This window comes from Oryzias latipes, chromosome 16, assembly GCF_053564925.1.
Source record: "Oryzias latipes strain Hd-rR chromosome 16, Olatipes_Hd-rR_3.1".
In the NCBI taxonomy this organism is placed as follows: Eukaryota; Metazoa; Chordata; class Actinopteri; order Beloniformes; family Adrianichthyidae; genus Oryzias; species Oryzias latipes.
In genome coordinates, this window is record NC_136252.1 from 35,363,238 (window position 1) to 35,387,848 (window position 24,611).

The window sequence follows — 24,611 nt, forward strand, 5'->3', positions numbered from 1 at the left end:
GTGAAATGTGAAACCTTTACGGCCGAGGCGGTTAAAGAGCACGGAGAGCTGCACGTTCTTCTCTAATGGACTCAGACGTGGAGAACGTTCAGCTGGCTGGTTGAGTGTCTTCTGTCCATTAGCTGCTCTTCAGCGAAGCTGGAAGTGCTTCGGTGAAGCACTTCCAGCTCAGGAGACACCCCCATCTTCCTCTTCATCACACCACAGCAGAGAGGAAACGGTGCTTCTCAGTGTTTCCTCCAGACGCGTGCAGACTGTCGCCGCTCGCAGAACACCAACTGACACGGCATTTTCTCCATATTCTTCGTCATGTTTGGGTCGGTTCTCCTCCTCTGCCTCCTCCTGAGCTCCTCCGGCTCTCTGCCTCCTCCTCGCCGCTCCTTCCTTCTGAGTAAGTCGTTTTGATCTTCTGTGACTCCAGGAAACACCAACATGTCGATGAAGAAGTTTAAAGATCTTCGTTCTAGTCGTTCACTAAAGTCTGTGGATCTACAGGAGGTCCAAGCTGTACTTCTAAAGGTCATAGGTCAAATTCTCAGCTGGCCCGCCGTCAACGTGTCCGTGGGCAAAGACACTGAACCCACGTTGCTCCTGGTGGTGACAGGCTGGCGCCTGTAGCGTCTGTGAGGCCCTAAGAGGAAACTCCTAGAGAAATCAAATAGTTTTTTTGTTTAAAAGATACGTTTAAATAAAAAAATTAATGAGTTTGATCCAAACAGTGAAGATTAGAAGATTTTCAGGCGGAGCGGTCGGCTCCAGCAGAGCAGAATCTGTCTGTTTCTGCAGAGTCTTCCTCTAAAGATCTGAGTTTGTCTGAAATGTTCCTCATAGAAACTGTGAGAAGCTGAACGCAGACAATCGCAGGAATCACATTCCATCAGTTCCATGGATTTGGATTTGGAACGTCTGTCCTTCCAGCGCTTTCAGGATCAGAACAAGTAGAAAGCCTGAAGTTCGACCGTTTTTCCAGAGGAACTTTCCTCTAAAGGCTGTAGGAGGACGCAGAGATGTTCAAGCTGCTGTTTCCCTCCAGTTTATTGGGTTTTGTGTGAAGAACATCTCCTTCTTTTTAAACCTGTTTGTGTCTTGAAGTTGAGTCACAGCATTTGGACGAAAACATCTTGAAACCGGCAGAAGGTTTCCTGTGACTCTTGATGAGTGAGAACCTTCACCCACTTGGTGGAGAACCGCCGTCAGTGGCTGGTTCCTCGCCGCCACGCTGACCTCTGTCAGCCGCTCACGTGTGAACGACGGCGCCGGCATCCTGAAGGTTCCTGATCCTCTTTTGTTTTCACTCAGTTGCTCTCCGGAGCGTTTGGGTGTTTTTTTTTTTTGGTTTCGTCATCTTTGTTTTTTTGGAGAAGTTGTGTTGAAAGTGAGTCAACCAGGAAGCAGAAGTGACATCAGGATTTAGAAACCCAGAACCTCAGGGAGCAACGATGGAATGGACTCCTCTGGTCGCTTCTCCTCCAGTTTGCACGAGGGGGCCAGCAGGCTCCGCCTACTTTTAATGAGGCATCTGATTGGTCAGTTTAGAACTTAAATAACTTTTACAGAAAATATATCAGGAAAAAAACATGTTAAAAATGCGTCATAGTAAGAATGGTTGTCCAACCAACAGAACGACAGAGTGACAGCTGTTTGCTCTCTATTGAAGTCTATGGCCGTGTCTGAATTCCTTCACCATTTAGTGCGTTTGTCATTTTTTAGAGCTTTTCTGAATCTACGATTCCAAAATCCAGAGTCCTAGAAATTTCCCAGAAGTCTCTGCGATAAACCAGTGTGCGTCGATGCTCACTAGATTGGTGAATATAGACCACAATGCATTGCGTCTGAATAGTTTTTGCAAAAGAAAATGTATTTTTTGATAAAGCATCAACGTTTTTATCTTCAGCAGACAGTGGAATCATAAATAACCGTCTCAAAACGCTCATATTGATTAGATTTTAACTTCGATGACATGAAATCGATGACGTCATATCCGCCGTTCAAAAACGTCGTGCGCTTGGCGTCTGACCTGCTTTTGAACTTCAGGTCACTACAAAGAGCCACTATCTAGTTTTTTGGTAGTTAGGGGTTAGGGCGGGAATTCAGACACAGCCTCTAGGATTTTTAGGGTACTTCCTGTTTGGAACACCTGGGGGGCGGGGCCACTCAGCCCTGATCCGTCTTTAAAGCTGCAGGGGAGAAAGGACAGTGACCTGCAGATGTTTGCAGACCAGAATCCAGACTTGGCGTTCAGCTGGCCACCCGCTCATCAACAACAGTCACACAGGAAGAGGTTGAAACCATGAACGACAGGAAGTGGGAGTTTCTCCTGACCCCAGAGACCCTCTGAGGTCAGCTTTACTCCTCTGAAGCTGTGAGACCCTCTGTGGTCTGGGATGAGGCTCCGATGGGAAAGCAGAAGCAGAACGTGGAAGTCTGGCAGAAAAACCTTCTGTTTGCTGCCGCTGAGGAACGTTTCCTGTTTCTGGAAAGGATTCGTTCTGGTAACCAGATGGGATCTTAGCAGAGATGGTTCAGTCAGTTCTTCCTGAACCTCATGATGGCGGAGAGGAAGACCCGTTCTTATCTGACCACGTTCTCCGTAACTAAAGATGTGGATCAAGTTCTCAGCCTGATTGTGGTTTTTGAAGCAAACTTTTATCTTCTGGTTTCTCACATTTGGGGATTTTTGATCACTTCACAGAGGAAACCAGCTGAACTAAAACCAGAGTCCACACCGCACAAAAACCTTAAAGACCAGGAAAGATGGAGCTCTTCTGCCGCAGAGGTTGGAGGAACCACAGACCAGATGACAGAACCCGTCTGAACGGCAGGACCTTCATAGGGTTCTGGACCTTAGGGGTGGATCTCAGGAAGTTTCTCTGATCTTCAGAGGATCATTTTCATGATAAAAACATAAAATTAGTTCTAAACTACACTGACTAAACAACAGACAAAGATGTCAGCGGGTCTGAAATGTCTCAGACCCCCCCATGCATGTTCTCCTGGATCTCCTTTAAACCTTCTGTCCACCAGGAGATCTGAGGTTGAGACTCATGTGATGTTATCCAGACCCTTGAGCCAGGCAGATGAGGAGGGCGATGGTCCTCCCCTGTGGCTCCTCCCCTTTTTCAGGGCTCAGTCTACTTCTGTTTTCTGATTTTCACTGAGGATTTCTGGTTCCAACATGGCGGCGTCTATATATGGCAGGAAGATGGCGGTTGAATGGACTTCATTGATTAGAAGCACATCAAGTCAATTCAACCGTTTGATCTCTGTTGCCGGGAGACGGGCGGCTCCTGAGGTTCCACGTGTTGCAGCGGCGTTCAGGTCAGACAGAGAACCGACTGACTGCAGAAGAGTTCATGAGAAACTCAGACTTTCTCTTCACGACTTCTGTCCTTTGATGTGATCTGATGATCTGAGGTCAAAGACGTCAGCGAGTTTTGGGTCAGCGAGCAGCGGAACGCCACAGCCTCACTTCCTGTGAAGACTCGTCTGCATGCAAACACATCTCTGCAGCCTTTGATCTCTGTTTACCAGCAGTCAGCTCAGCAGCGGGGAGGCAGATCCTGACCAGAACCGCAGGCCACGCCCAGAACCTGGACTCAGAGCGCCGTCTCTGATGTTCTGCAGGTTCTTGATCTATTCTAGGATGAGGTCGAACTGAACGGTTCAGATGTTTTAGGGTCTCAATCTGCAGGGGGCGGAGGTATCAAAGTTATCTTTGAGCTTCTGTGTGACCACACCAATCAGAAAGCCCCCCTCCCTCCCCCCACACCTCTGCAGATTGAGTAAATGTCACAGCAAAGATCACTGAGACATCTCTGTTCACAGCGTTTCTCACAGCTGAGCACTTCTGACTTCATTCCTTTAAAGCTGTCTTTTCTTTATTGAACTTTATTTAAAACAAAAAACGTCTTGAAAACACAAAAGCATTTCTGCAACCGTCAAACCGGACGCAGACGGTTCCTGAGGAGGTGAAGGCGGTCCGTCTGTCCCCATGTTTCCTCCATGTTCTCTCCATGTTCTCCCCGTGTTCTCTCCATGTTCTCCCCGTGTTTCCTCCATGTTCTCCCCATGTTTCCTCCATGTTCTCCCCGTGTTCTCCCCGTGTTCTCTCCGTGTTCTCCCCGTGTTCTCTCCATGTTCTCCCCGTTTTCTCTCCATGTTCTCCCCATGTTTCCTCCATGTTCTCTCCATGTTTTCCCCGTGTTCTCTCCATGTTCTCCCCGTGTTCTCCCCATGTTCTCCCCATGTTTCCTCCATGTTCTCTCCATGTTTTCCCCGTGTTCTCTCCATGTTCTCCCCGTGTATCCTCCATGTTCTCTCCATGTTTCCTCCATGTTCTCTCCATGTTTTCCCCGTGTTCTCTCCATGTTCTCCCCATGTTTCCTCCATGTTCTCTCCATGTTCTCCCCGTGTTCTCTCCATGTTCTCCCCGTGTTCCCTCCATGTTCTCCCCATGTTCTCCCCGTGTTCTCTCCATGTTCTCCCCGTGTTCCCTCCATGTTCTCCCAATGTTTCCTCCATGTTCTCTCCATGTTCTCTCCATGTTCTCCCCGTGTTCTCCCCATGTTCTCCCCGTGTTCCCTCCATGTTCTCCCCATGTTTCCTCCATGTTCTCTCCATGTTTTCCCCGTGTTCTCTCCATGTTCTCCCCGTGTTCTCTCCATGTTCTCCCCGTGTCCTTTCCATGTTCTCCCCATGTTTCCTCCATGTTCTCTCCATGTTCTCCCCGTGTTCTCTCCATGTTCTCCCAGTGTTCTCCCCATGTTCTCCCCGTGTTTCCTCCATGTTCTCCCCATGTTTCCTCCATGTTCTCTCCATGTTCTCCCCATGTTTCCTCTATGTTCTCTCCATGTTCTCCCCATGTTTCCTCCATGTTCTCTCCATGTTCTCCCCGTGTTCTCTCCGTGTTCTCCCCATGTTCTCTCCGTGTTCTCCCCATGGTCTCCCCGTGTTTCCTCCATGTTCTCTCCATGTTTCCTCCATGTTCTCTCCATGTTCTCCCGTGTTCTCTCCGTGTTCTCCCCATGTTTCCTCCATGTTCTCTCCATGTTCTCCCGTGTTCTCTCCGTGTTCTCTCCGTGTTCTCCCCATGTTCTCCCCGTGTTTCCTCCATGTTCTCTCCATGTTTCCTCCGTCTTCTCCCCGTGTTCTCTCCATATTCTCCCCATGTTTCCTCCATGTTCTCTCCATGTTCTCCCCGTGTTCTCTCCGTGTTCTCTCCATGTTCTCCCCGTGTTCTCTCCATGTTCTCCCCGTGTTCTCTCCATGTTCTCCCCGTGTTCTCTCCATGTTCTCCCCGTGTTCTCTCCATGTTATCCCCGTGTTCTCCCCATGTTCTCCCCGTGTTCTCCCCATGTTTTCCCCATGTTTTCTCCATGTTCTTGCCGTGTTCTCACTGTCTTCTCGCCAGTTGGTGATGAGTCAGACTTGAACTCGGTTGCAGCTTTTCTTTTAGTCGCCTGCAGATCTGGACAGAATTTATCAAAATATAATGATGTTTTCTGAAAACATTTCAATGTTCTAATCAATAAAGGTTGAGGAAAAAAGTTACAAAAACTAGTCAATCTATCTAGGAAAAAAAGCTTCTATGCCAATAGTGGCTGTAACACAATGCATTGTGGTCTATATTCGTCAGTCTAGTGAACACTGATGCTCACTGGTTTCTAGAACTCCTATAGGGCACTACGGAACGATGAACACATTACAGTGAGCACTGAAGGATTAGTCGTAATCTAACCTTGTGACACCTGTGGGCGGAGCTAATGACAGGTGTGCGCTAACGGATGGATGTTTGTTTGCAGACTCATCTCACATTCCCGTCCGGAGCTTCAGGCTTCAGAACGTCACCACCCTGTTCCTCAGCAGCGACAGCTCCACCCTTTACGTCGGAGCTCGAGACGCCATCTTGTCGTTGGACGTCAGTCAGGCAGAAATCCTGACCCAGAAACAGGAAGTGAGGCATTCAGCCGTGGATCTCCCGCCGGGTTCTGCTGTTGTGAGACTCACCTGTCTGCTGTTCCGTTCAGGTGTCATGGCGTCCGACGGCCAAGGAGACAGAAGACTGCAGCATGAAAGGAAAGAACCGGGAGGTAAATTTCCCCTTCAGCCAAACCGGGTCAATGTGGTCCAAAATGTGATCATGTCTCCATCATGTCTTCATGTTGGTGAACTTCTGAGCTTAAACTCTCTCAGGAAGCAGTTTCAGTTCCTCAGAGGTCGATCCACAGACATCAGACCGTCTTCATCTCCGGTGGTGGACAGGATCCTACCAGCATGATGACCTCCACCAACATCTGAAGACAATCGCCATTTAACTGTTTCATGGCCATTGCTCCTGTTTTCTCAGCCATTTTGGATCCCACATTTAAAATGTTTTGAAGTTGAGTGACGACAAACGAAACCATCAAATAGAGGACGATAAGTCCGGATTCCATGACTCAACTTCAGGACGTCTCTTCTTCAGTCCAGACTGACGGGACAAAGACCAGGAGTCTGTGTGTTTTTGACTATCAAGACATCCTTCTACCAAAGTTCAGGTCTGGTCCAAAGTTCAGACCCTCATACAGGTCTGGCTCCGCCCTCTTTACTGGAGGTGGATGCGTCCACCACCTTCCTGTTCTTCTGGTCTTCAAAGCTCGTATATAATCTCCCGTAAACGTTCTCAGCTGTGAGTTCTCTCCTCACCTGATTCTGTCCCTTCAGCGGTTTTCTACACCGGCTAGCAAAGACAAAGGTTAGCATCCAACAGGAAGCAACGCCCAGAAGATCCGGCTGGAACCCTGCAGAAGATCCATGAGGAGAACAGATGCTGATGCATCCAGACAAGCCTGTCTCATGTTTACTATTCCTGTCTCTCCGTCTTCAGGTGGACTGTCCAAACTTTGTCCATGCGTTGCTGCCTCTGAACTCCACCCATCTCTACGCCTGCGGCAGCTACGCCTACAGCCCTCAAGATGCCTTCATCGTAGGTCCTCCTCCTCCTCCTCTGGTCTGATCCTCCAGACGCCGTCTTACAGACTCCGTTGTCTTTCTTTAGGACCTGCTAACCTTCTCCATGGTCAACGCCAACGGTCATTGGCGGCGCTGCCCGTACAGCCCCTTCCAGAGGAGCTCCGCCCTCGCCTTGGGTGGGTGTGTCCTGTGAGGCGTCACCCCCCGATCAAACGCGGCATCAAATTCAAATTTTTATTTGTCACACACACAATCATACAGCGTACAATGTGCAGTGAAATGCTTAGGCGACCGCCCGCGACCTCAAACAAGAAAGAATATCAATAGGAAAATAGATATAAAATATAGGAATATAGAAATATAAAAATATAAATACAGAATGTCCGAATTTGTGCAAATATGCTCTAAAAGTGACATGTGAAAGTGGCTTGTGTGTATAGTGTCCATGATAACTGATTAAGAGACCGTATCGCCTGCGGGAAGAAGCTCCTCCTCAGTCTCTCTGTGTTGGCCTTCAGAGAGCGGAATCGCTTTCCTGACCGCAACAGCGAGAACAGTCTATTGTCGGGGTGGCTGAGGTCCTTTGTTATCTTCCTGGCCCTGGTCCAGCACCGCCTGCTGTAGATTGAGTGCAGGTCAGGGAGCTCGGTATGAATGATGCGCTCAGCTGAACGCACCACCCTTTGGAGAGAAGATTAAAGCTGCTAGAAAACAAAAAAACCCAAATGTCTTACTGCTGAGGAAGTGGAAGGAACGTCTAAAGAAGGAAGGACTCTGCAGCAGCAGGTAATGGAGAAGACGAGTGCAGAGGTCGACCCATCCGTCACCGACGGTTTCTGCTCAGGAAAAGCTCTTCTCTAGTGTGAGCGGCTCCCATCATCTGTGAGTGATGATGGGAGGTAGGAGCGGACCTCCTCCACCTCCTCCTCATTCCACAGACCTGCTGCTGCCTTTGCCCAGGTCTTCTGACAGCTTTCAGCAGATGTTAGGAGTTCAAGATTCTTTTATTGTTGGTAGATTTCAGCAGCAGTTAAAATGGTTTAACTTCTGCATCACCTATCAGTCAGATGACTGATGACCGTGTCTGCAGTTCTCCAGACACGGTCATCAGTCATCTGAACTCTTCTGTAATCTGCTTTTTGCAGACGGCGAGCTGTTCACCGCCACCACCACCGACTTTAAAGGAACCAAGCCCCAAATCTCCCGTCACTTCAGCAGAGACGGGCGGCCGGACGTCAGCCTGGACAACTTCGCCAGTTTACTGGACGGTGAGTGATCCAGAAGACGAGGTCAGCGAGGAACAGGAGGAACCTTGAACAAGCATTTGGCGGCTCTGAGGAACCAGGTTTCAACCGGAAACCAGGTTTCCACGTTCACATCGTTTCTCCGTGGGCTGATGTTCCTGAGAGAAATCTGAAGGAAAGCAGATTCAAGGTTCATTAAACATCAGAGGAAAACAACAACCTGGTAAAGAAAAAAGATGGAGGCCTAAAATGACACCCTGAGGAACTCCAGCTGTAAAGTTTCCTGCTGTCTTTAAAATAAGATTTAAAGCAAACATAAGAAAGTGAAACTGATGTAGGAACATGGCCGTAGAATCTAGAACCTTCTTTATCTTAAAGAATCAGGACTCAAAGGAACCTGAGAGGCTTCAGCTTCAGGAGGTCTGGAAAGGTCGTCAGGCGGTGGAGAAGGAAGCTGTGGTTCCTGATGCTGACCTCATGAAGTCGGCAGATCCTCACTTATTAATGCCAGCTAACGCGCTCTGACCTCCGCCTGGCCCACATGACTCACTTCCCCCTCCCGCTCCTGCCACCGCTGCTCCTCCAGACCTCCTACATTCAGATCCTCCTCCTGTGTTTCAGAACCGGCCTTCGTGAGCTCATCCGCCGACTCAGCAAACGGGAAAATCTACTATTTCTTCACGGAGTCTGGGAACGAGTTCCGCTTCGAGGAGAAGCTGCGGATTCCCCGGGTGGCACAAGTCTGCAAGGTGGCGCTCCATCAAAAGGCGGCGGCGCTGCAGGAGAGGTGGAGAGTGTTGACCCTGTGCTGCTTTCACAGGACGACGTGGGGGGACGGAGGATCCTGCAGAAGAAGTGGACCTCCTTCGCCAAAGCCTCCCTGCTCTGCCGGCCCCCCAACCGGCCTCCTCACAACGTCCTGCGGGACATGTTCACCCTCCAGCCGCCAGAGGGCAGCGACTCCTCTGAGACGCTGTTTTACGGCGTCTTTACCTCTCAGTGGTAAGAATGCTGAATCGTGTTTGACGCCACCTAGAGGTGACCAGGAGAAAACACAGAACAGCTGATCTGAAGAGAAAGGCCCCGCCCACACTTCCAAAAGCATCTCTGGATCAGGAACCAACCATTTTCATCTGTTCTGTCATAGATTTCTATGTTTTTACAGAAAAAACTCAAAAATCAGAGAACGTTTTTAGATCCTTTCTTTGTCTGAGGGAGCGCCGTGCGAGAGCGCCGTGCGAGAGCGCCGTACGAGAGCGCCGTACGAGAGCGCCGTACGAGAGCGCCGTACGAGAGCGCCGTACGAGAGCGCCGTACGAGAGCGCCGTACGAGAGCGCCGTACGAGAGCACCGTGCGGGTTCCTGATCCAGATGAAAGGGTTCCAGAGGGTGAAGCAGGTGTTTCCTGTTGCAGGTCCGGACAGTCGGAGTCGGCCGTGTGCGTCTTCACGCTGCAGGACATCACCACCGTCTTCTCTGGGAATTACAGGAAGCTGGACAAGAACAGCCAGCGGTGGATTCCGACCTCTGGAAGACAGTTGGGAAAGGTGGCGGCCTCAGATCCGTGGATGGCGCCTTTGATTGAGAGAGTTGTTTGACTGTTTAGTGTCATGTGACTGTCTGGAACAGTTTAGTGTTAGAGGGCCGGTAACCTGCATCCGGCAGGGTCGGGTCAAGGTCAGGATTCGGTTTAGTGTCAGGTCAGGGTCAAGTCGGGTCAGGGTCGGGTCTTCGTACGCCGTCACCACCTGCAGCTGAATCGGTCTTCTCCACCCTCAGTGCGGACTGGCGAGCTCTTCGGACGCCATCCTGGAGGCGGTGAGGTCCAGTTTCCTCACTGACAGCAGCGTGAAACCGGTCAGAAACGGACCGGTTCTGGTTTCTGCCGAGCATCGCTACAGCCACGTGGCGGCGATGAAGACCAGGGCGGCGAACGGGGAAGAGTTCACGCTTTTGTTCCTGGTGGCCGGTAGGTGTGACCAACGCCTGGAGCTTTCTGAACATTTCTGAAAAAGTTTCTCATTTTGACTTTGGGTTTCCAGTTATTGTCTGCATGTTTCTGTTATTCCAGACGCTTGGTTTATATATGCATATAGATATACATTAGATAAATGAAAAATGTCATTCTTTGATCAAAATGTTGGTCTTTCTCCTCAGAGTCGGGTTTCCTCCATAAGGTGGTTCTGTTTGAGCCGGAACCCCAAATCATTGAGGAAGTCCAGCTGTTCACCGAACCTCAGCTGGTCAGGAGCGTCGTTCTGTCCTCCGTGAAGGTAATTCCTGCACAGACAGGAAACAGAGGCCCCGCCCTCTTTTACCAGACCGACACATGTCTGAAGTCCAGACGAGTGACAGATGTTTGCGGTGACGCCGGTTCTGGACATTCAATCTTCTCCGAGCCTCACAGCAGCTGCAACTCTCTCTGGAAAGGAATTCTGGGTAATTTCTCCCCGTCCCGCTGGTCTCTGCTGATCAGTGGTCTGTTGTTCTGGTTCTGCAGGGAATTCTGTATGTGGGAACGTCTGAGGGGGTCACGGCTGTACCTCTGGCCACATGCTCCGCCCACAGAACCTGCAGCCAGTGTGTCCTGTCCCGGGACCCTCTGTGTGGGTGGAGCCAGAGCAGGAGTGTCTGCACGGCTCTGAGCGGCAGTGAGGAGGACGTGTGAGTGTCCGTCGTCACAGTAAAGGAAGGACTTTAAACCCTGGACTTGTTCCAAACGTTTACGCTGACAGGCCCCGCCCCAGAAAAGCGTTCGAGTCCCAAAACAACAAACCAGCGGGATCCTCCAGTGAGGAACTTCCTGGTTGTTTCAACGCCGCAGCTTCAGCTCCAATGTTGACTTTCTTTCACAGTCGATTCAGAACAGCGGCTTCCTAAAGTGTCTATATTGACGCAAAGCCGCCCTTTTTCTCCGCATCAAAATCTGCTGGAATTTATTGCGTAAATGGCAGATGAGTTCTAAAATGGGGATATTTTGCCGTCGCCGGCGGCATTTCTGTCATTAGGTGGGGGGGGGGGGCTCAGCTGCTACTCTGGATGGGTCAGAGTTTTCGGGTTTGTCCAAGTTTTGACGAGCATCTGGACCGGAACCGCGTCCAAAGCCGAGCGAGCGTTGGCTTTTAGAAGACTTTGTCTTGAGGTCAGACGGCTGAACGTCACACAGCTAAACTAGACAGGACTGGGTTTATTATCTGGGACATCAACGACGGGGACGGGCGCTTGGCCGGGGCGTCCAACCACATGGGGCGCCATGAGAAAAAACAAATGTCTGCGCCGCCGTGGTTTTCTACTTTGTCTTCTGTCACGGTTTTGTAGAACAGGTTCAGGTGAAACCAGAGAATCAGAAAATGAGGAGGAACCGGATCGTTTGTGTGACGGGAAACGTTTTTCTAGTTCCGTATGGAGTAGAGAAACCCTAAGGCAGGTAAAACACTAAGCCTCAGTCACATCTACCTGCACAGGTGTGAGTTCTGGCTCCTGACTCCCCGCCCACTAATGCTGCACGCTTGTGGCGTGCACGTGAAACCAGTGTCTGTAGGACGTCCACACACGGTTGAACGGTTCCCGCTCTCTCACGTGCCATGTGTTCGGTAGAAGAAGGGGCGTGAACATGTTCTCTGCATGCAGGTCACCTGCGTGCCTGCTTCTCACCTGCAGACCGTCGTGTCCACCGGTCAGGACCGCCGGGACGAGGACTTGCTTGTGGTTTCAGTACTTTCTGTCAATGTGTTTCCCTCAGGATTCAAAAGCTTGAGAGTGGAAACGAGGAGAAGGTCTGTCCAGAGGACAGGAGTCCGGGTGAAATCAGAGGTAGCGTCTCTTCTTCATCCACGGTTTGTGGATCTTCTCCTCAAAGACCTGGACCTGAATCCTCTGCGTCCCCCTTTCCCCGTCTCTGCAGAGGTCAGCGTCGGCTTGAACCAGGCTGTGCGGCTGGAGTGCGAGCGGCCGTCCAACCTGGCCGTCCTCAGCTGGACCCACTCCCAGATGGAGTCTCTTCCCCAGACGCTCTTCATCCGCTCACCTGACGGCAGCCTCAGCTTCCTCGCCTCGGCTCAAACCCTGGGGAGCTACAGCTGTGAAGCAGAGGAGGCGGGGCTTAAGGAGGTGGTTGTGAGCTACACCGTTCTGCTGAAGCCCACCCCTCGCTCCATCGGCCCGCATCCAGGAGTGGAGAAGGACTTTGAGGACATCCCAACTGAAACCCCCACGCCCGAGGGATCCGAGAACACTCCAGACCATCCGGCGCCGGAAACCACGGCGACAGCCGTTCCCAGGATGAAAGCCAGTCCAGATGTTCCCACCGCGTCCGAGTCCAAAACCAACCCCCCGTCTTTCAGGACAGACAGCCAGATCTCCTTGGAGGCGCCTCAGGCGGAGAGGAGTTACCTCGGCGCGCTGCAGGTGGTTTCTGTGCTGCTGGCCGTCTGCATCTGCGTGATTTTCATGGGAGCGTTTTTCACGCTGAGGCAGAGGAAGGCCGGCCTCAGATCCTGTCATCTGCTCCCCGTGAAGGACGGCAGCAAAAAAGACAACTCCATGGAGATCAGCTCTCTGGGGAGCAGGAAGGAGGCGTCAACGGAGCTGAACGACGGGGAGTGACGCTCCTGCTGACGGGAAACACTCCTCCAGGCGTTTCTGCAGCTAAAAGAGTCTAAAAAAAAGAGACTTTCAACCATTTTTATTTTATTTTGAAGACCATTTCTAAAGGTTACAGAAAAATTCACCTTTTCAACAAATCTAACAAATGTGTGGGTCATTTACAGCAAAGAAATCCTCCCACATCAGGAAATAAGTGGGTGGAGCTAAATCTTACCTGAAACACAGAACGAATCCAGAGTTTGGACTCCAGCAAACTTTGCAGACGACACGCTTGTTTATTTAACGGGTTACATTTCTGAACCAAAACGGTTTAACAAAATAAACCCTTTGTTTTCCTCAGAGATGAAACTTCATTTCTGTGCCGTCAGTGAAACGAGAGTTTGGGTTTGTTAAAGCAACAAGACAAATGTGAATTCTTATCTTTAAAGCAGCAGAAAATCCCGTCCGTCTGCAGACCACTTAAGTTTCAATCTGATTGGATTTGGAGTTAGGAATCTTTTAAGTGATAAAGGTTCTTGCTATGCGCTGTGGTGTAGTGGTTAACACTCTCACCGTGGCCGTGTTCTTTGCGTGTTCTCCTGGTTCCCGCCTGGGTTTCCTCCCTCGGGGTTCTTTGGCGGCTCTAAATCGTCCTTCAGGCGTGAACGTCTGACGGTGAACCTCGCCTACATGCAGCTGTGGCTGGGATAGGCTCCAGCAGCCTTAAAAAATGGACGCATGAATGTTTTTGTTGCACATTTGAGATGTTTGGTTTTATTTATGCAGACGTGACCTCAGACTCAGTTCCGCCTCAACTGTTTTTGTTTTGACAGTTTGTGTATTTTTGTGTTTATTGTAAACAGATGAATGTAGATCAGATGAAATCTAAACTCAATTATAAGACTTTGTTTGTAATCCAGCGATAGAAGTTCAAAATAGCAAAATGAGCATCTGGATCATCAGAAGATTTGGCAGGAATTCTCTGACACATTTCGTGTCACTTTGTCTCCCCCTAGTGTCAGCAATGAGGATAGCGCCGTGAAAAGATGTCGAAACTTTAATTTCCAAGGTTACACTGAAAAATAATTCTGTAGTCCTGAAAGAGTGAATAAAGTTGAATCGGTGAGAACGTTCCTTCTGGGATTCTGTCTTCTTTCAAGAACTGCTCCTCCATGTTTCCTGATGGACGAGCAGATTTCAGCGACTCCAGAGAAAGACGCCATCCGGACGAGACACCATTGTTCGGGTTTTCTGAGCGAAATCGTCAGATTTGACGGCTGTCTGCTTGTTTATCGGCTCATTGAGTGAAAATCTGAAAGTGGAGCAAAAATGATGGATTAATGATTTGACCTTTGCCCCTAAGGGTTCCATCAGGAAACGGCTTCCTCTGACTAATGTTCATATAGATGTATTTATGAGAGAGGAGACATCAAAACACGTCAACAATGTTAAAAATCAAAACATAAAACTCTGTCAAAATATTCAAAAAAAATAAGAAGGTAAATATTTTCTTCTTTATCAGTTTATGAGGCTTAAAGAGTGAAAAGAGCCCAAACGTGTTTGTGGGAAACACTGACCCCTGCTGGTCAAACGCAACATTTCAGCTGTTTTCAATGACTTCAAATGATTGGATTGTTAAAACGGAGTTTAGGGCCACCATAGAAGAAGAAAAGACATTTACCTAAAATTATGAGAAAAATTAAATAAAATATTTTTATCAGAACAAAGTCGTCCCAATATGAGGAAAAGGGTGACTTTAAAAAAACACATTTAAAAAAAATGCATTTAGGTTTCTAAAAGTTGTCATTGTAAAGGACATAAACGCGCTTTTTCTAAATTAATTTGTAAATGTACAACTTTATTTTCACGAAATTACAACTTTATTTTGGTTCTTTGGTTTGTGGACTTTTGTCATGTAAGTCATAAATTTACCATTTTTGTTTTCTGCAAAGTTTAAACTTATTTCATCATTTTCTCGCTCAGACTTTCTACAGTAAAATATCATATTAACAATTATTCTTTAAAATGCCCAGATATCACATAGTTTACGTTTATTTTTCCTCTTTTCTTTTTATTGGCGTCAATAAACTTTCCGGAAAACTCTGCTGCCACTTCCTGGTGCTGCGTTCAGGAACAGTCAGACTTCCACAGATTTGGCTTGAAAAGAAAAGTATTTCAGGTGGATATTAAGAAATAGAAATGCTTAAACAAATCTTTAAAACACGTCAGCAAAGCTTATTTTAGGTTAAAGTGTGGCACGTGACAGAATAGTGTAAAAAGGGAATGATGTTTTTGGAGAAAAGGGAGAGAAACTCTGTCTTTCCTGAAAACCTGATTCCTGAAAACTCACCTGATGCAGGTAAAGCTTTGATCATCAAACGCTAGTCCGTTCAAAGGAACCATTTCCATCAACGTAACTGGTTTGTGGTCATTATGAAACTGTTTCTAACAAACGTATTTCACCATAAAGAAGAAATCTTTGTTCCAGAATCAACAAATGTTTCGTCCACATCAGCTTTTGTGTTCCGGTCCTCCAGGTGGGGTTGTTGGGATTCCGACTTTTCTCCGGTCAGTAAAGGCAGCACAGTCGGACTCTGAACTTTAGACAAACAAACAGACTGAAAGAAAAACGGACCCGTCATTTTCACGGCAGGTGATCCGCTCCGAGACGTTTCCCAGGTGAGAGGTGCGGAGAAAGAGCCGCAGGTTCCACTTCCGTCTGTGGAGATTTTTACCTTTTATTTTGGCGCGCGCGCTAAGTTCATCCAGGTGTTTTACCTGCTTTCTGATTGGTTTGTGAGAACGTAACGTCCGATTTAAAAGTCCGACATTTATTTATTTGTTGAATCTAATTTACTGTAAACCTGCAGTTTGATCCCAAACCCAGAAAAGTTTGATTTAGTTCCAACAAGAAAGAAGTTTCTGGAAGTTTTTCTGTGGACTTCAGGAGATGAAGGGGGTGATGGAGGTGATGGGGGGGTGGTGGGTATCATGGGATGTGGCTCTGGAACAGGAAAACAAACATTTGGCTGAATAAGAAGATGCTGAATAAAAATAGAAAACAGGAACAAAAGTGACAGAATCCGATGAAGAGGATCTGAAGGAGCAGAGTCTTCATCATCCTTTTCCTCCTGGTTTGGGTCCGTTCACCGTCTGTGGGAACCGGACCGTGTGACGTCATCCACAGAAACGGGTCACTTCCTGCTCCAAACACATGAAGTCAAATCAGTCACCATTTCTTTTTCTGTACGGACGCCGCCATGTTGGAGCCAGACGTCGTCAGCAAGCAGTGATTGGTCTGAGTCATCGTTTCTATGGCAACCACTCTCACCAATCAGGAGTGGGCTTGTTACACCAAATTCATAAAAAGTTTTGAACGTGGGGCCAGCAGGCTCCACCTACTTTCATTGAGGCCTCTGTCGACAGGATTGTAGCTTCTTGGAGCCACTTCCTGTTTGGAATGCCGGGGGGCGGAGTCACTCAGTCTAGTTCTCAGACAGTCAATTCTAGGGTTACAGGGATTGAACCAGGAACCTTCCTGCTAACAGTCGGTGCTGAGGATTCAGATTTATGAAGAAAAAGAACCAAACCAAACCGGTTTAAATGATCCAACAGCCAAAATCCAAACGGAGGTCCTGAAGAAGAGGTCAGAACCTGCTGAGTCATCCTAAGTCTGGAGGAGTTGTGGGTTTAAATATTTGCTGAAAATCAGAACAATTTTTTAGAAGTTTTCTATTTTCTTAAGGATAAAAATCCAGCTTCACTTTCAGAAGAGAACACAAAGATTCACAAAACAACAAGAGGTCTCACTCTGCCAAATAAATCCTGAACTAAACCCAGAACACGGTTACGTCCTCGCTTTTGCGTGTCATCATTTGTTCTTTTTTTCCCAGAATTCCCAGCGGGATCAGGCTCTCATCATGGCGTCCACGTCTGTCACCACCATCGGTGAGCTCATGGTCATCACTCAAGTCATTCCTCGGGATGCCTCCTCCATTTCTCTCCAGACTCCGGGAAACACTGAACAACAGGCTCCTCCCCCTGAAGTGAAGGCTCCTCCCACCTCCTTCAAGGCCGCTATCAAGAAGGACACATTTGCGCGCAGGGAGCCTCAAGGCCTCGGGGTGAGAGTCCGATTCTCAGGTCGGGTCTCGGGTCGGAGCGGTTCTAATCGTAGAACAGCTGACAATGCTAATTATTAAGGAAAGCTTTATTTTGAAATTCATTTGTTTTATTATTTGTGTGTCATCGTGTCTCCAGGTCGTCCAGATCTTCATCGGTCTGCTGTCCGTCCTCTTCAGCCTGACCCCCCTCCTCTCCCCGCTCCTGATCCACTACGCCCCGTTTGGCGTTGGTCTGTTTGTACGTAGAACATCAATACTTGACCCGTGTGGTCCGTATTTGACACGTGTGGGCCGTGTTTGACCCGTATAGGCCGTTTTTGACCCGTATTTGACCTGTGTGGGCCGTATTTGACCCGTATTTGACCCGTGGGGGCCGTGTCTGACGCGTGGGGGCCGTATTTGACCCGTGGGGGCCGTGTCTGACCCGTGTGGGCCGTATTTGACCCGTATTTGACCCGTGGGGGCCGTGTCTGACGCGTGGGGGCCGTATTTGACCCGTGGGGGCCGTGTTTGACCCGTGTATGCCGTATTTGACCCGTATCTGACCCGTGTGGGCCGTGTTTGACCCGTGTGGTCCGTGTTTGACGCGTGTGGGCCGTGTTTGACCCGTGTGGGCCGTATTTGACCCGTATAGGCCGTATTTGACCCGTATTTGACCTGTGTTGGCCGTATTTGACCCGTATCTGACCCGTGGGGGCCGTGTCTGACGCGTGGGGGCCGTATTTGACCCGTGGGGGCCGTGTCTGACCCGTGTGGGCCGTATTTGACCCGTATTTGACCCGTGGGGGCCGTGTCTGACGCGTGGGGGCCGTATTTGACCCGTGGGGGCCGTGTCTGACCCGTGTGGGCCGTATTTGACCCGTATTTGACCCGTGGGGGCCGTGTCTGACGCGTGGGGGCCGTATTTGACCCGTGGGGGCCGTGTTTGACCCGTGTATGCCGTATTTGACCCGTATCTGACCCGTGTGGGCCGTATTTGACCCGTATAGGCCGTATTTGACCCGTATTTGACCTGTGTTGGCCGTATTTGACCCGTATTTGACCCGTGGGGGCCGTGTCTGACCCGTGTGGGCCGTATTTGACCCATATTTGACCCGTGGGGGCCGTGTTTGACCCGTGGGGTCGTGTCTGACCCGTGGGGGCCGTGTCTGACCCGTGTCTCTGCTGCAGTTCGTGGTCTCCGGCTCTCTGGCCGTGGCATCAGGACGGCGGCCGTCAGTCAGACTGGTGAGTTTCCTGAACATAACACTCACCGCGCCCTGAGATGTGGGTGATGACATCATCAGTTGACCTCTGCCGGCGTTGCGGTTCTGATCTGGTAGTTCTCGTTCTCCCTGCAGGCCAGGGCGTCTCTGCTGACCAACTCCTTTAGCGCCCTGCTCGGCCTCGCCGGGGCGATCTACGACTGCTTCCTGCTGACCGCCGTTCCTTCGGTCTTGTCCTGCGGTGACCCGTCCCAAACGGGTCCCCAAAGCGGGGACGAGTGGACCCGCAGGTGCCTCAGCTACCACAGGACGCTGGATGTGAGTTCATCCCTCAGCTGATTCCTCGTAACTACTTCCTGTTTGATGGGAACCGCTCTGATCTCCACGCCTTTCAGTCGGTTCTGTACGGAATTCTGGGCGTGGTCCTGGTTCTGCTGGTCCTGCAGGTCTGCGTCTGCGTCACCGTCTGCGTTCTCGCTGGACGAGCCATCAGACGCCACAAGCTCTCCATCACGGTAAGAGCAGCTGTGGCGGCGCCGTCTGTGTAGACATGAAGATCGACAGGGTTACGTCATGTGACTAGAGTGGCTTCAGTTCAGGTCCAGGTCTTTATCTGCTGGTCTCACACCTTGGCAATCCAGTTAATCGGCTGGCCACGCCCAGGAAGGAAGCCATTTTGAACCAACATTTCAAATAATTACAACACAAGATAGACATGTTTTGTAAATCATTCAGTTAAAGTCCTGCAAATAAAGACAAACATGAATAAACAAACAACTCAAATCATAACAAAAGGCAAATCCAAAGAAATCCAAATTCTTTCCACTTCCTGTGCCCAAATACTAAACAGGAAGTGAAGGCCTTTGCCACCATTTTGTTCCTTGTGCAACAGGAAGAGCTGAGAAACATTCCAAAAATCAAACCAGTCTTAAACATTTGGTGGTTGTGCATGACGTGTCTAAAAGTGATGAGCTATGACAGACGGGTGACGAGTTTACAGTCATGGGAAAGGCGGAGCTAAACAAGGGAACTGATGGAAGATCGGAAACCATGAGAAACATTTTAATCATGAAAGTTTCACTCTGTGGTTCCATTTTTGACCCGGCTGCTTTTGAAGGAACGCCACGCAGCGTCTGATGGAGCCTTTAGTTTCTGAAACGTTTAACGTTCAGTGGCGGGGTTAAAATCATAATACAAAATCTGATTTTCATTAGAAGCCCCGCCCCCCATCTAGATCATTCCGTCACTGAGGATCGTGGCGGCGGGCGGGGTCGACTGACCTCGTTATCTAGTCGCCGCTGGGAACGGGAGCAAGCGGGTCAAGCTGTTCCCTCAGCAGAAGTTCTGCAGGAAGCCGCTCCAGACGGGACAGAACCTCCTCCACCAGATCTGTTCTGCTGGCTGAGGTTCTGTCCGGAGTTCTGACGGTCCAGAGCTGGAACCGCTTCTCCTGCGTTTTCTCCGCCGTGAACAGAAACGTTTTGACGGACAGCTGCTCACATCTGTTTTCTGATCTTTGACCTGCAGGCGGAGCCTAACGGGGACGCCGCTTTGCTGATACCCGACGGATCTGAGCCCTACGGCGCCCCCACCCACTCAGCCTGAGAGGCCCTGAGCCCCCCCTCTGTGTTGTGTCATTTAACTGTGTTTTGCAATGCTTTCTGGGTAATTTAGATCCAGCTGGGTTGTGTCTAAAGCTTGACACATTGGAACTCAGACTCTTCTGAAGGTTTTCCATCAGGAAAAGGTTTGAACCCCAAGAGACGAGACCCTGGGAGGGTTTTGGAGAAGATCAGAGGGTCAAACGTTTTCCTCGTCCATCTGCTGTGAAGAAGAACCGTCAGCAGGAAATGCTGGAACCTCCTCGGTTCTGACGCTTCGTTATTCCTCTCATCCATCACCTGCCCTCCTGCGCTCTGTGGGGGGGTTGGGGGGGGGACCATCCATGTAGACCTCCTCTGCGTGTCTGGATTTCTCCTCTGGCCTCCATGTTTGAGGTCCAAACTCGTCACTAACTTGTTTCTGTGATTAAATCCACTACAAAGCACAGACTGACTTCATCTTTTCTCAGCCTCAGTGACTGAAGGTCCACTTGGATTACGATGCCCCCCCCCCCCCCTCACTAACACCTGACAGCAGCTGGGTGGGCTCCAGCGTCATTAGCAATAGGGGCGTGTGTGAGGGTTGGGGTGGGCCATCCAGCGCCGCTCACAGCTTTAACTGGAACTTATTCATCACACTTAAAGGTATGATGTTGAGTCTGAGGTTGGAGGTCAGCGGCGTTTGTCGCTTCACGCTGACGTGTGGCGGCGTTCATTGCTGGCAAAGCCGCTCATCTCAACATCATCTCAACATCATCGTTTTGTTTGACCTTTTTCAACCGACCTTTTTCAACCAACCGTCCATTTGACCAGAGGTCAAATGGACGGTTGGTTGGTTCGTTTAGCGTTTGGTTGAACATCACTAACTGTTTGGTTCCGTGCTCAGACACACTTCAGAGTTATTTAAAAAATCACTGCCAAAAACATAAAAAAACACAATAAAGTGCAAACAGGGGCTCTAAAGACAAAATGCAGAACTCTCCACTACAGCCCAAAAGCTCTTCCTCCTTCATTATTTTTCGTGGGTGATGAACCGATGGAAAGAGGAAATACTGCCACCTGCTGGATTGGAGGCGCCTGTGCTCAGCTCCATTTTGCTTTCTATATTGTGAGGCAGGACGGAGCCACAAAAAGTAAAAACAAACTGGTGCGGACCTGAAAGATCAGCATGAATGCGACCTGAACATTCTTTTAATTGACAGAAAACAAAAAAAACTTTTACGGAAACCGGAAGTGCGGCGGCTTTTATAGTGAAGTTCCCTCTGCTGATATGAGGATCGGATGTTAGCAGCTGTGGTTTCAAGCTTCGTACGTTTTCCCGGTTCCGACCCGGTCCATATGATCTGTTCGAACTATAGCAGCAGCTGTCAACGTTTGTGTGTTTAAAGAATACTTCTGTTACGATCATGTTGAATATATTCCGCTTTTAAAGCCCATAGAGCTAGCTAAAGCCTGCTAGCTGTGTTTAGGCTGTTTTTTGCTATAACTTTATTGACACGTTCATTGTTAACATTTGCATTTTTAGTTGAAAATGAGTAAAAAGACGTTTGTGGCTTTGATGCTGATGTTATAACCAAACGCTCTACGTTCAGTTCTATACGATTTTTATGAATTTAGGCCTTTGCACTAAACTTAAACGTTATAAACTCCTTTGTTACATAAAACAAAAGAACTAATTAATATTTCGCTGCAGCATTGAATTTGTGTTGATTTAGTGTATTTTAGTATATGTATTTTTGTCATATTTATTTGTAGGTTTTAGTGAAACAAGTTTTAAAAATGAAAACAGAATTTTACTTTTCATTTAATTACGTCAGAATTTGGTGAAATATGTTTTCTTACATGCAAACTGGATTCGTTTCTGCTGAGAGCAGAAGTTCTTCCATTAAGATCTGTTCTCTAAATAAAGCTTTTTGATGATTTGTGGTTTCAGGTAGCAGGAGGACGTGGGGGGGCGGCATGGATAAGGTCCGGAGGGTCCTGGTCTACGTGTGGAAGGAGCGCGGGGCCCCCCAGCAGGCCCCGTTCCTGCAGGTCAGGACGTTTCTACAGAGCCCCCCAGGTGCCAGTGTGTTTGTTTTTAACCAAACACACTGGGGGGGGGGGGGGGGGGTCCATACATTTCCTCAGAGCAGCTGACATTCAAACTTTTCCTGGAAGACGGTCTCTGTGGTCAGAGGATGTTTGTAGACGGAGCCTCAGATTATGGGATTAAAACCAAACCCGTTCAGGCTGACGTCCATGAAAAGGACGACTGAACCAGAGCAGCCTCAGGCGGGCAACACTAGAGATGTGTGCGGACCGGACCGGGCCGGCCTCCAGAACCTTCACCCACACACTAACCCGCTGACCTAATCTGAAGACTTCATGATGACCTCATCCCTCCGTTTCTGGAGTTGACGCGTTCTCGTCTGGCGTTCTGCTCCTCAGAGTTTGACGGCTCACTTCTCTGACGGCGAGGATGAGGAGGTGCAGGTGAGCTGCTCTCTGCAGAGAAACCAGTTTCTCCTGTCCCGAGGAGATGAAGGACGCCGCGTTCCTCTGAAGGTGGGACCCTGAAAATGTTCACCTTCTCCCGTTTTGGGTTTGCTGCTCCCTGACCTCTGCCCCCTCCATCAGCGGGCGTCCTTCTGTCCCATCAAGCACCTGTCGCCCGCCGAGGCGGCCGCCGTCCCGCCGGACGTTCGGCAGCGTGGGGTGGACGTGGGCGTGTCCGTCGTGCTGCAGACGGCCGACCGCAGGCTGCTGCTGACGCGGCGGGCGAAGGAGCTGCGGATCTTTCCCAACGTGTGGGTTCCTCCAGGTCTGCGTTCCCCGCAGGAGCATCGTTTCCTGTGGTCAAAGCCAAACTCTGATGGACTGTTGTCGCTTTTCAGGAGGACACGTCGAGCCTGAGGAGACGGTGAGCCGCGTCCCGCCCTGCGGCAAGGCGTGACGGCGCGGCGCCTCACGGGCTGCTGCTGTTTGTGTGCAGATGCTGGAAGCGGGTCTGAGGGAGCTCCAGGAGGAAACCGGACTCCGGCTGGATCCAGAGGGGGTGTCCTCTCGAGTCCTGGGACTGTGGGAGGTACGCGGGACGTTCTGTCCCCACACGTTTTGACGGAGGAGAGTCCGGATCCAGGAACCCCCCTCTGACGCTGCTGTTGGTGTTCTGTCTCAGTCGGTGTTCCCCCCCCTGCTGTCCAGAGGTCTTCCTCACAGACACCATGTGGTGGTCTACCTGCTGCTGCTCTCCCCCCACTCACACCTGCAGCTCCAGGTGAGACCTGCTCTCTGGCTGCTCATCTCACCTCCAGCTCCCGTCGTCAGCCGCTCTTCTCCCCCCCATGCAGTCGTCTCTGAGCCCCTCCCCCGCCGAGGTCAGCGCCTGCGTGTGGGTCGACAGCCGGCTCGCCCGGGCCATCGTGGCCGCCGTGGACGGAGAAGACGGCGAGGTTCCCGTGGACCAGCTGCCCAGCAGCTTCAGGTACGGTTCTCTCCTCACCGGAGAACCGGGATGAGAACATCCGAAACGGTACAGGTTCTAAAGAACCGACCGAAAGAGAGGCTCTGCTTTAAGGAGGCGGGTACGAAGCAAAAACCAAACAGGAACTTCAGGCTGCACATGAGGAGCTGAAACCTCCTGGATCTCCGAGGATCTAAATCCTCCTGGATCTCCGAGGATCTAAATCCTCCTGGATCTCAGAGGATCTAAATCCTCCTGGATCTCAGAGGATCTAAATCCTCCTGGATCTCAGAGGATCTAAATCCTCCTGCATCTCAGAGGATCTAAATCCTCCTGGATCTCAGAGGATCTAAATCCTCCTGGATCTCAGAGGATCTAAATCCTCCTGGATCTCAGAGGATCTGTCTCTCCTGTTGGAGGAGAACGTTTGATGTTAGAAGATCCTCGCAGAAACCTGATGGTGGAGCAGCTTTGAAGAAAGGAAAGATGATTTAAAAAAACCCGACCTTTCAGTCAGAATCCGGGTCAGGCGGGTCAGGCGGTCCGGTTTCCTCTGCTTTTACCTTTGTGACCCCCTCCCCCCATGCTTCCAGGGTGATGGAGGTGTCTGCAGACGGATCTCTCAGCGAGTCTCTGCTGCCGCCGTCCGTCTTCATCGGTCGAGTCCCTTCCAGCGGTCCAGATGTGGAGCGGGTCAGCACCGGAACCAAATACGCTTTGGACCTGTGGCTGAGGAGCCTGGACGCCAGCACACCCTGAGCAGACCCCCCCCCACCCCCACCCCCACCTAAAATACAATTGAAAAATAAATCAGGAGACAGTGATGTCAAGAATGCGTTGGGCTTTCTAAAGCGGTAAAAGCAGAGGAATGGCGTCTGAGTGACCCGGTGTGACCTCAGCCCGTCCCAGAACCGCGTGCAGTACCTTAGGCCGCCAACAGGTGGCAGCAGAGACCTCTGATCAGCTCCAGCATTTTCATGTCAGGTCCAGAACCCTCTTCTTCATCCATCAGTCCAGTGGAGGCGGCCTCGTCTTCATCACTTTATGTACTTCTAGAACAGAAATCACACAGATTGGATTGAGTTCCTGGATTCTGTCATGACATTAAATCTATACTTTAACCTGCTTTTCGTCTCAGCCCCTCCTTTCTGTAAGGACACAGCAGAAACGCCACCAAGATGGCGACGTTTATGACATCACAGCCTCTTTACAGACGCCCAGCGATGGACTGGAGGAGGGTCCAGAGCAGGGCTGCTCAGTCCTGGTTCCCCTAGATCCAGCAGACCGCCAAGCTGTGTGGTCTGACTGACAGACTGACTGAAGGAACTCACCTGCTCCAGGTAATCAGCAGCAAGCAGTGCAGGGAGAGCAGGAAAACAGGCAGGTGGTGGATCTCAGGGCCTTGAGCCTTCAGTCATCCTGAAGGGAAGAAGTTCAGAAAGTCGAGGCTCTCAGAG

General features: G+C 50.0%; 3 protein-coding genes and 1 long non-coding RNA gene across 8 annotated transcripts; 3 read left to right on the top strand and 1 right to left on the bottom strand.

Moving 5' to 3' along the window:
- The first annotated feature begins 57 nt into the window (after positions 1 to 57).
- Positions 58 to 13,913, top strand: LOC105356063 (semaphorin-4A-like). Its single transcript, XM_023964489.2, has 14 exons — positions 58 to 391; positions 5,802 to 5,953; positions 6,027 to 6,089; positions 6,866 to 6,964; positions 7,037 to 7,127; positions 8,097 to 8,219; positions 8,817 to 8,944; positions 9,016 to 9,197; positions 9,610 to 9,742; positions 9,975 to 10,164; positions 10,353 to 10,468; positions 10,696 to 10,859; positions 11,938 to 12,008; positions 12,100 to 13,913. The coding sequence occupies exons 1-14, from the start codon at positions 310 to 312 to the stop codon at positions 12,798 to 12,800; spliced, it is 2,295 nt and encodes a 764-aa protein (XP_023820257.1). The 5' UTR covers positions 58 to 309; the 3' UTR covers positions 12,801 to 13,913.
- On the bottom strand, positions 12,866 to 15,323 carry LOC144984629 (uncharacterized). The gene is made up of 2 exons (XR_013648443.1): positions 15,130 to 15,323; positions 12,866 to 14,091 (listed from the first exon to the last, which is right to left on the bottom strand). It is a non-coding gene; the product is annotated as an uncharacterized LOC144984629 (long non-coding RNA).
- On the top strand, positions 15,318 to 20,157 carry si:dkey-7j14.6 (membrane-spanning 4-domains subfamily A member 4A). Of its 2 annotated transcripts, none has more exons than XM_020710532.3 (7): positions 15,318 to 15,458; positions 16,673 to 16,903; positions 17,040 to 17,141; positions 18,074 to 18,130; positions 18,244 to 18,426; positions 18,504 to 18,623; positions 19,636 to 20,157. In XM_020710532.3, exons 2-7 carry the CDS (start codon positions 16,700 to 16,702, stop codon positions 19,711 to 19,713), a joined length of 744 nt encoding a protein of 247 aa, XP_020566191.1. In that variant the 5' UTR covers positions 15,318 to 15,458; positions 16,673 to 16,699; the 3' UTR covers positions 19,714 to 20,157. The 2 variants fall into 2 exon arrangements, with proteins under 2 accessions (XP_020566191.1, XP_020566192.1); XM_020710533.3 differs by having other exon boundaries at positions 15,352 to 15,465.
- Positions 20,158 to 20,732: 575 nt separating this feature from the next.
- Positions 20,733 to 24,280, top strand: nudt17 (nudix (nucleoside diphosphate linked moiety X)-type motif 17). 4 transcript variants are annotated; one of them, XM_023964375.2, is made up of 9 exons: positions 20,733 to 20,856; positions 21,643 to 21,743; positions 22,140 to 22,256; positions 22,329 to 22,512; positions 22,586 to 22,611; positions 22,684 to 22,776; positions 22,870 to 22,968; positions 23,042 to 23,175; positions 23,748 to 24,280. In XM_023964375.2, exons 2-9 carry the CDS (start codon positions 21,669 to 21,671, stop codon positions 23,911 to 23,913), a joined length of 894 nt encoding a protein of 297 aa, XP_023820143.1. In that variant the 5' UTR covers positions 20,733 to 20,856; positions 21,643 to 21,668; the 3' UTR covers positions 23,914 to 24,280. The 4 variants fall into 4 exon arrangements, with proteins under 4 accessions (XP_023820143.1, XP_023820142.1, XP_023820141.1 ...); XM_023964374.2 differs by having other exon boundaries at positions 20,779 to 21,017; XM_023964373.1 differs by lacking the exon at positions 20,733 to 20,856 and adding an exon at positions 20,863 to 21,081.
- Positions 24,281 to 24,611: the final 331 nt, after the last annotated feature.

Bases quoted from the DNA above. Each gene is read 5' to 3' on its own strand.
- LOC105356063 (XM_023964489.2), top strand. From the start codon at position 310: ATGTTTGGGTCGGTTCTCCTCCTCTGCCTCCTCCTGAGCTCCTCCGGC. The intron at 9,198-9,609 runs GTAAGAATGCTG...TTCCTGTTGCAG, and splicing joins GGCGTCTTTACCTCTCAGTG to GTCCGGACAGTCGGAGTCGG. The intron at 9,743-9,974 runs GTGGCGGCCTCA...CTCCACCCTCAG, and splicing joins CTGGAAGACAGTTGGGAAAG to TGCGGACTGGCGAGCTCTTC.
- si:dkey-7j14.6 (XM_020710532.3), top strand. From the start codon at position 16,700: ATGGCGTCCACGTCTGTCACCACCATCGGTGAGCTCATGGTCATCACT. The intron at 17,142-18,073 runs GTACGTAGAACA...TCTCTGCTGCAG, and splicing joins CGTTTGGCGTTGGTCTGTTT to TTCGTGGTCTCCGGCTCTCT. The intron at 18,131-18,243 runs GTGAGTTTCCTG...TTCTCCCTGCAG, and splicing joins GGCGGCCGTCAGTCAGACTG to GCCAGGGCGTCTCTGCTGAC.
- nudt17 (XM_023964373.1), top strand. From the start codon at position 20,991: ATGTTAGCAGCTGTGGTTTCAAGCTTCGTACGTTTTCCCGGTTCCGAC. The intron at 21,082-21,642 runs GTTTGTGTGTTT...TTGTGGTTTCAG, and splicing joins CTATAGCAGCAGCTGTCAAC to GTAGCAGGAGGACGTGGGGG. The intron at 21,744-22,139 runs GTCAGGACGTTT...TCTGCTCCTCAG, and splicing joins AGCAGGCCCCGTTCCTGCAG to AGTTTGACGGCTCACTTCTC.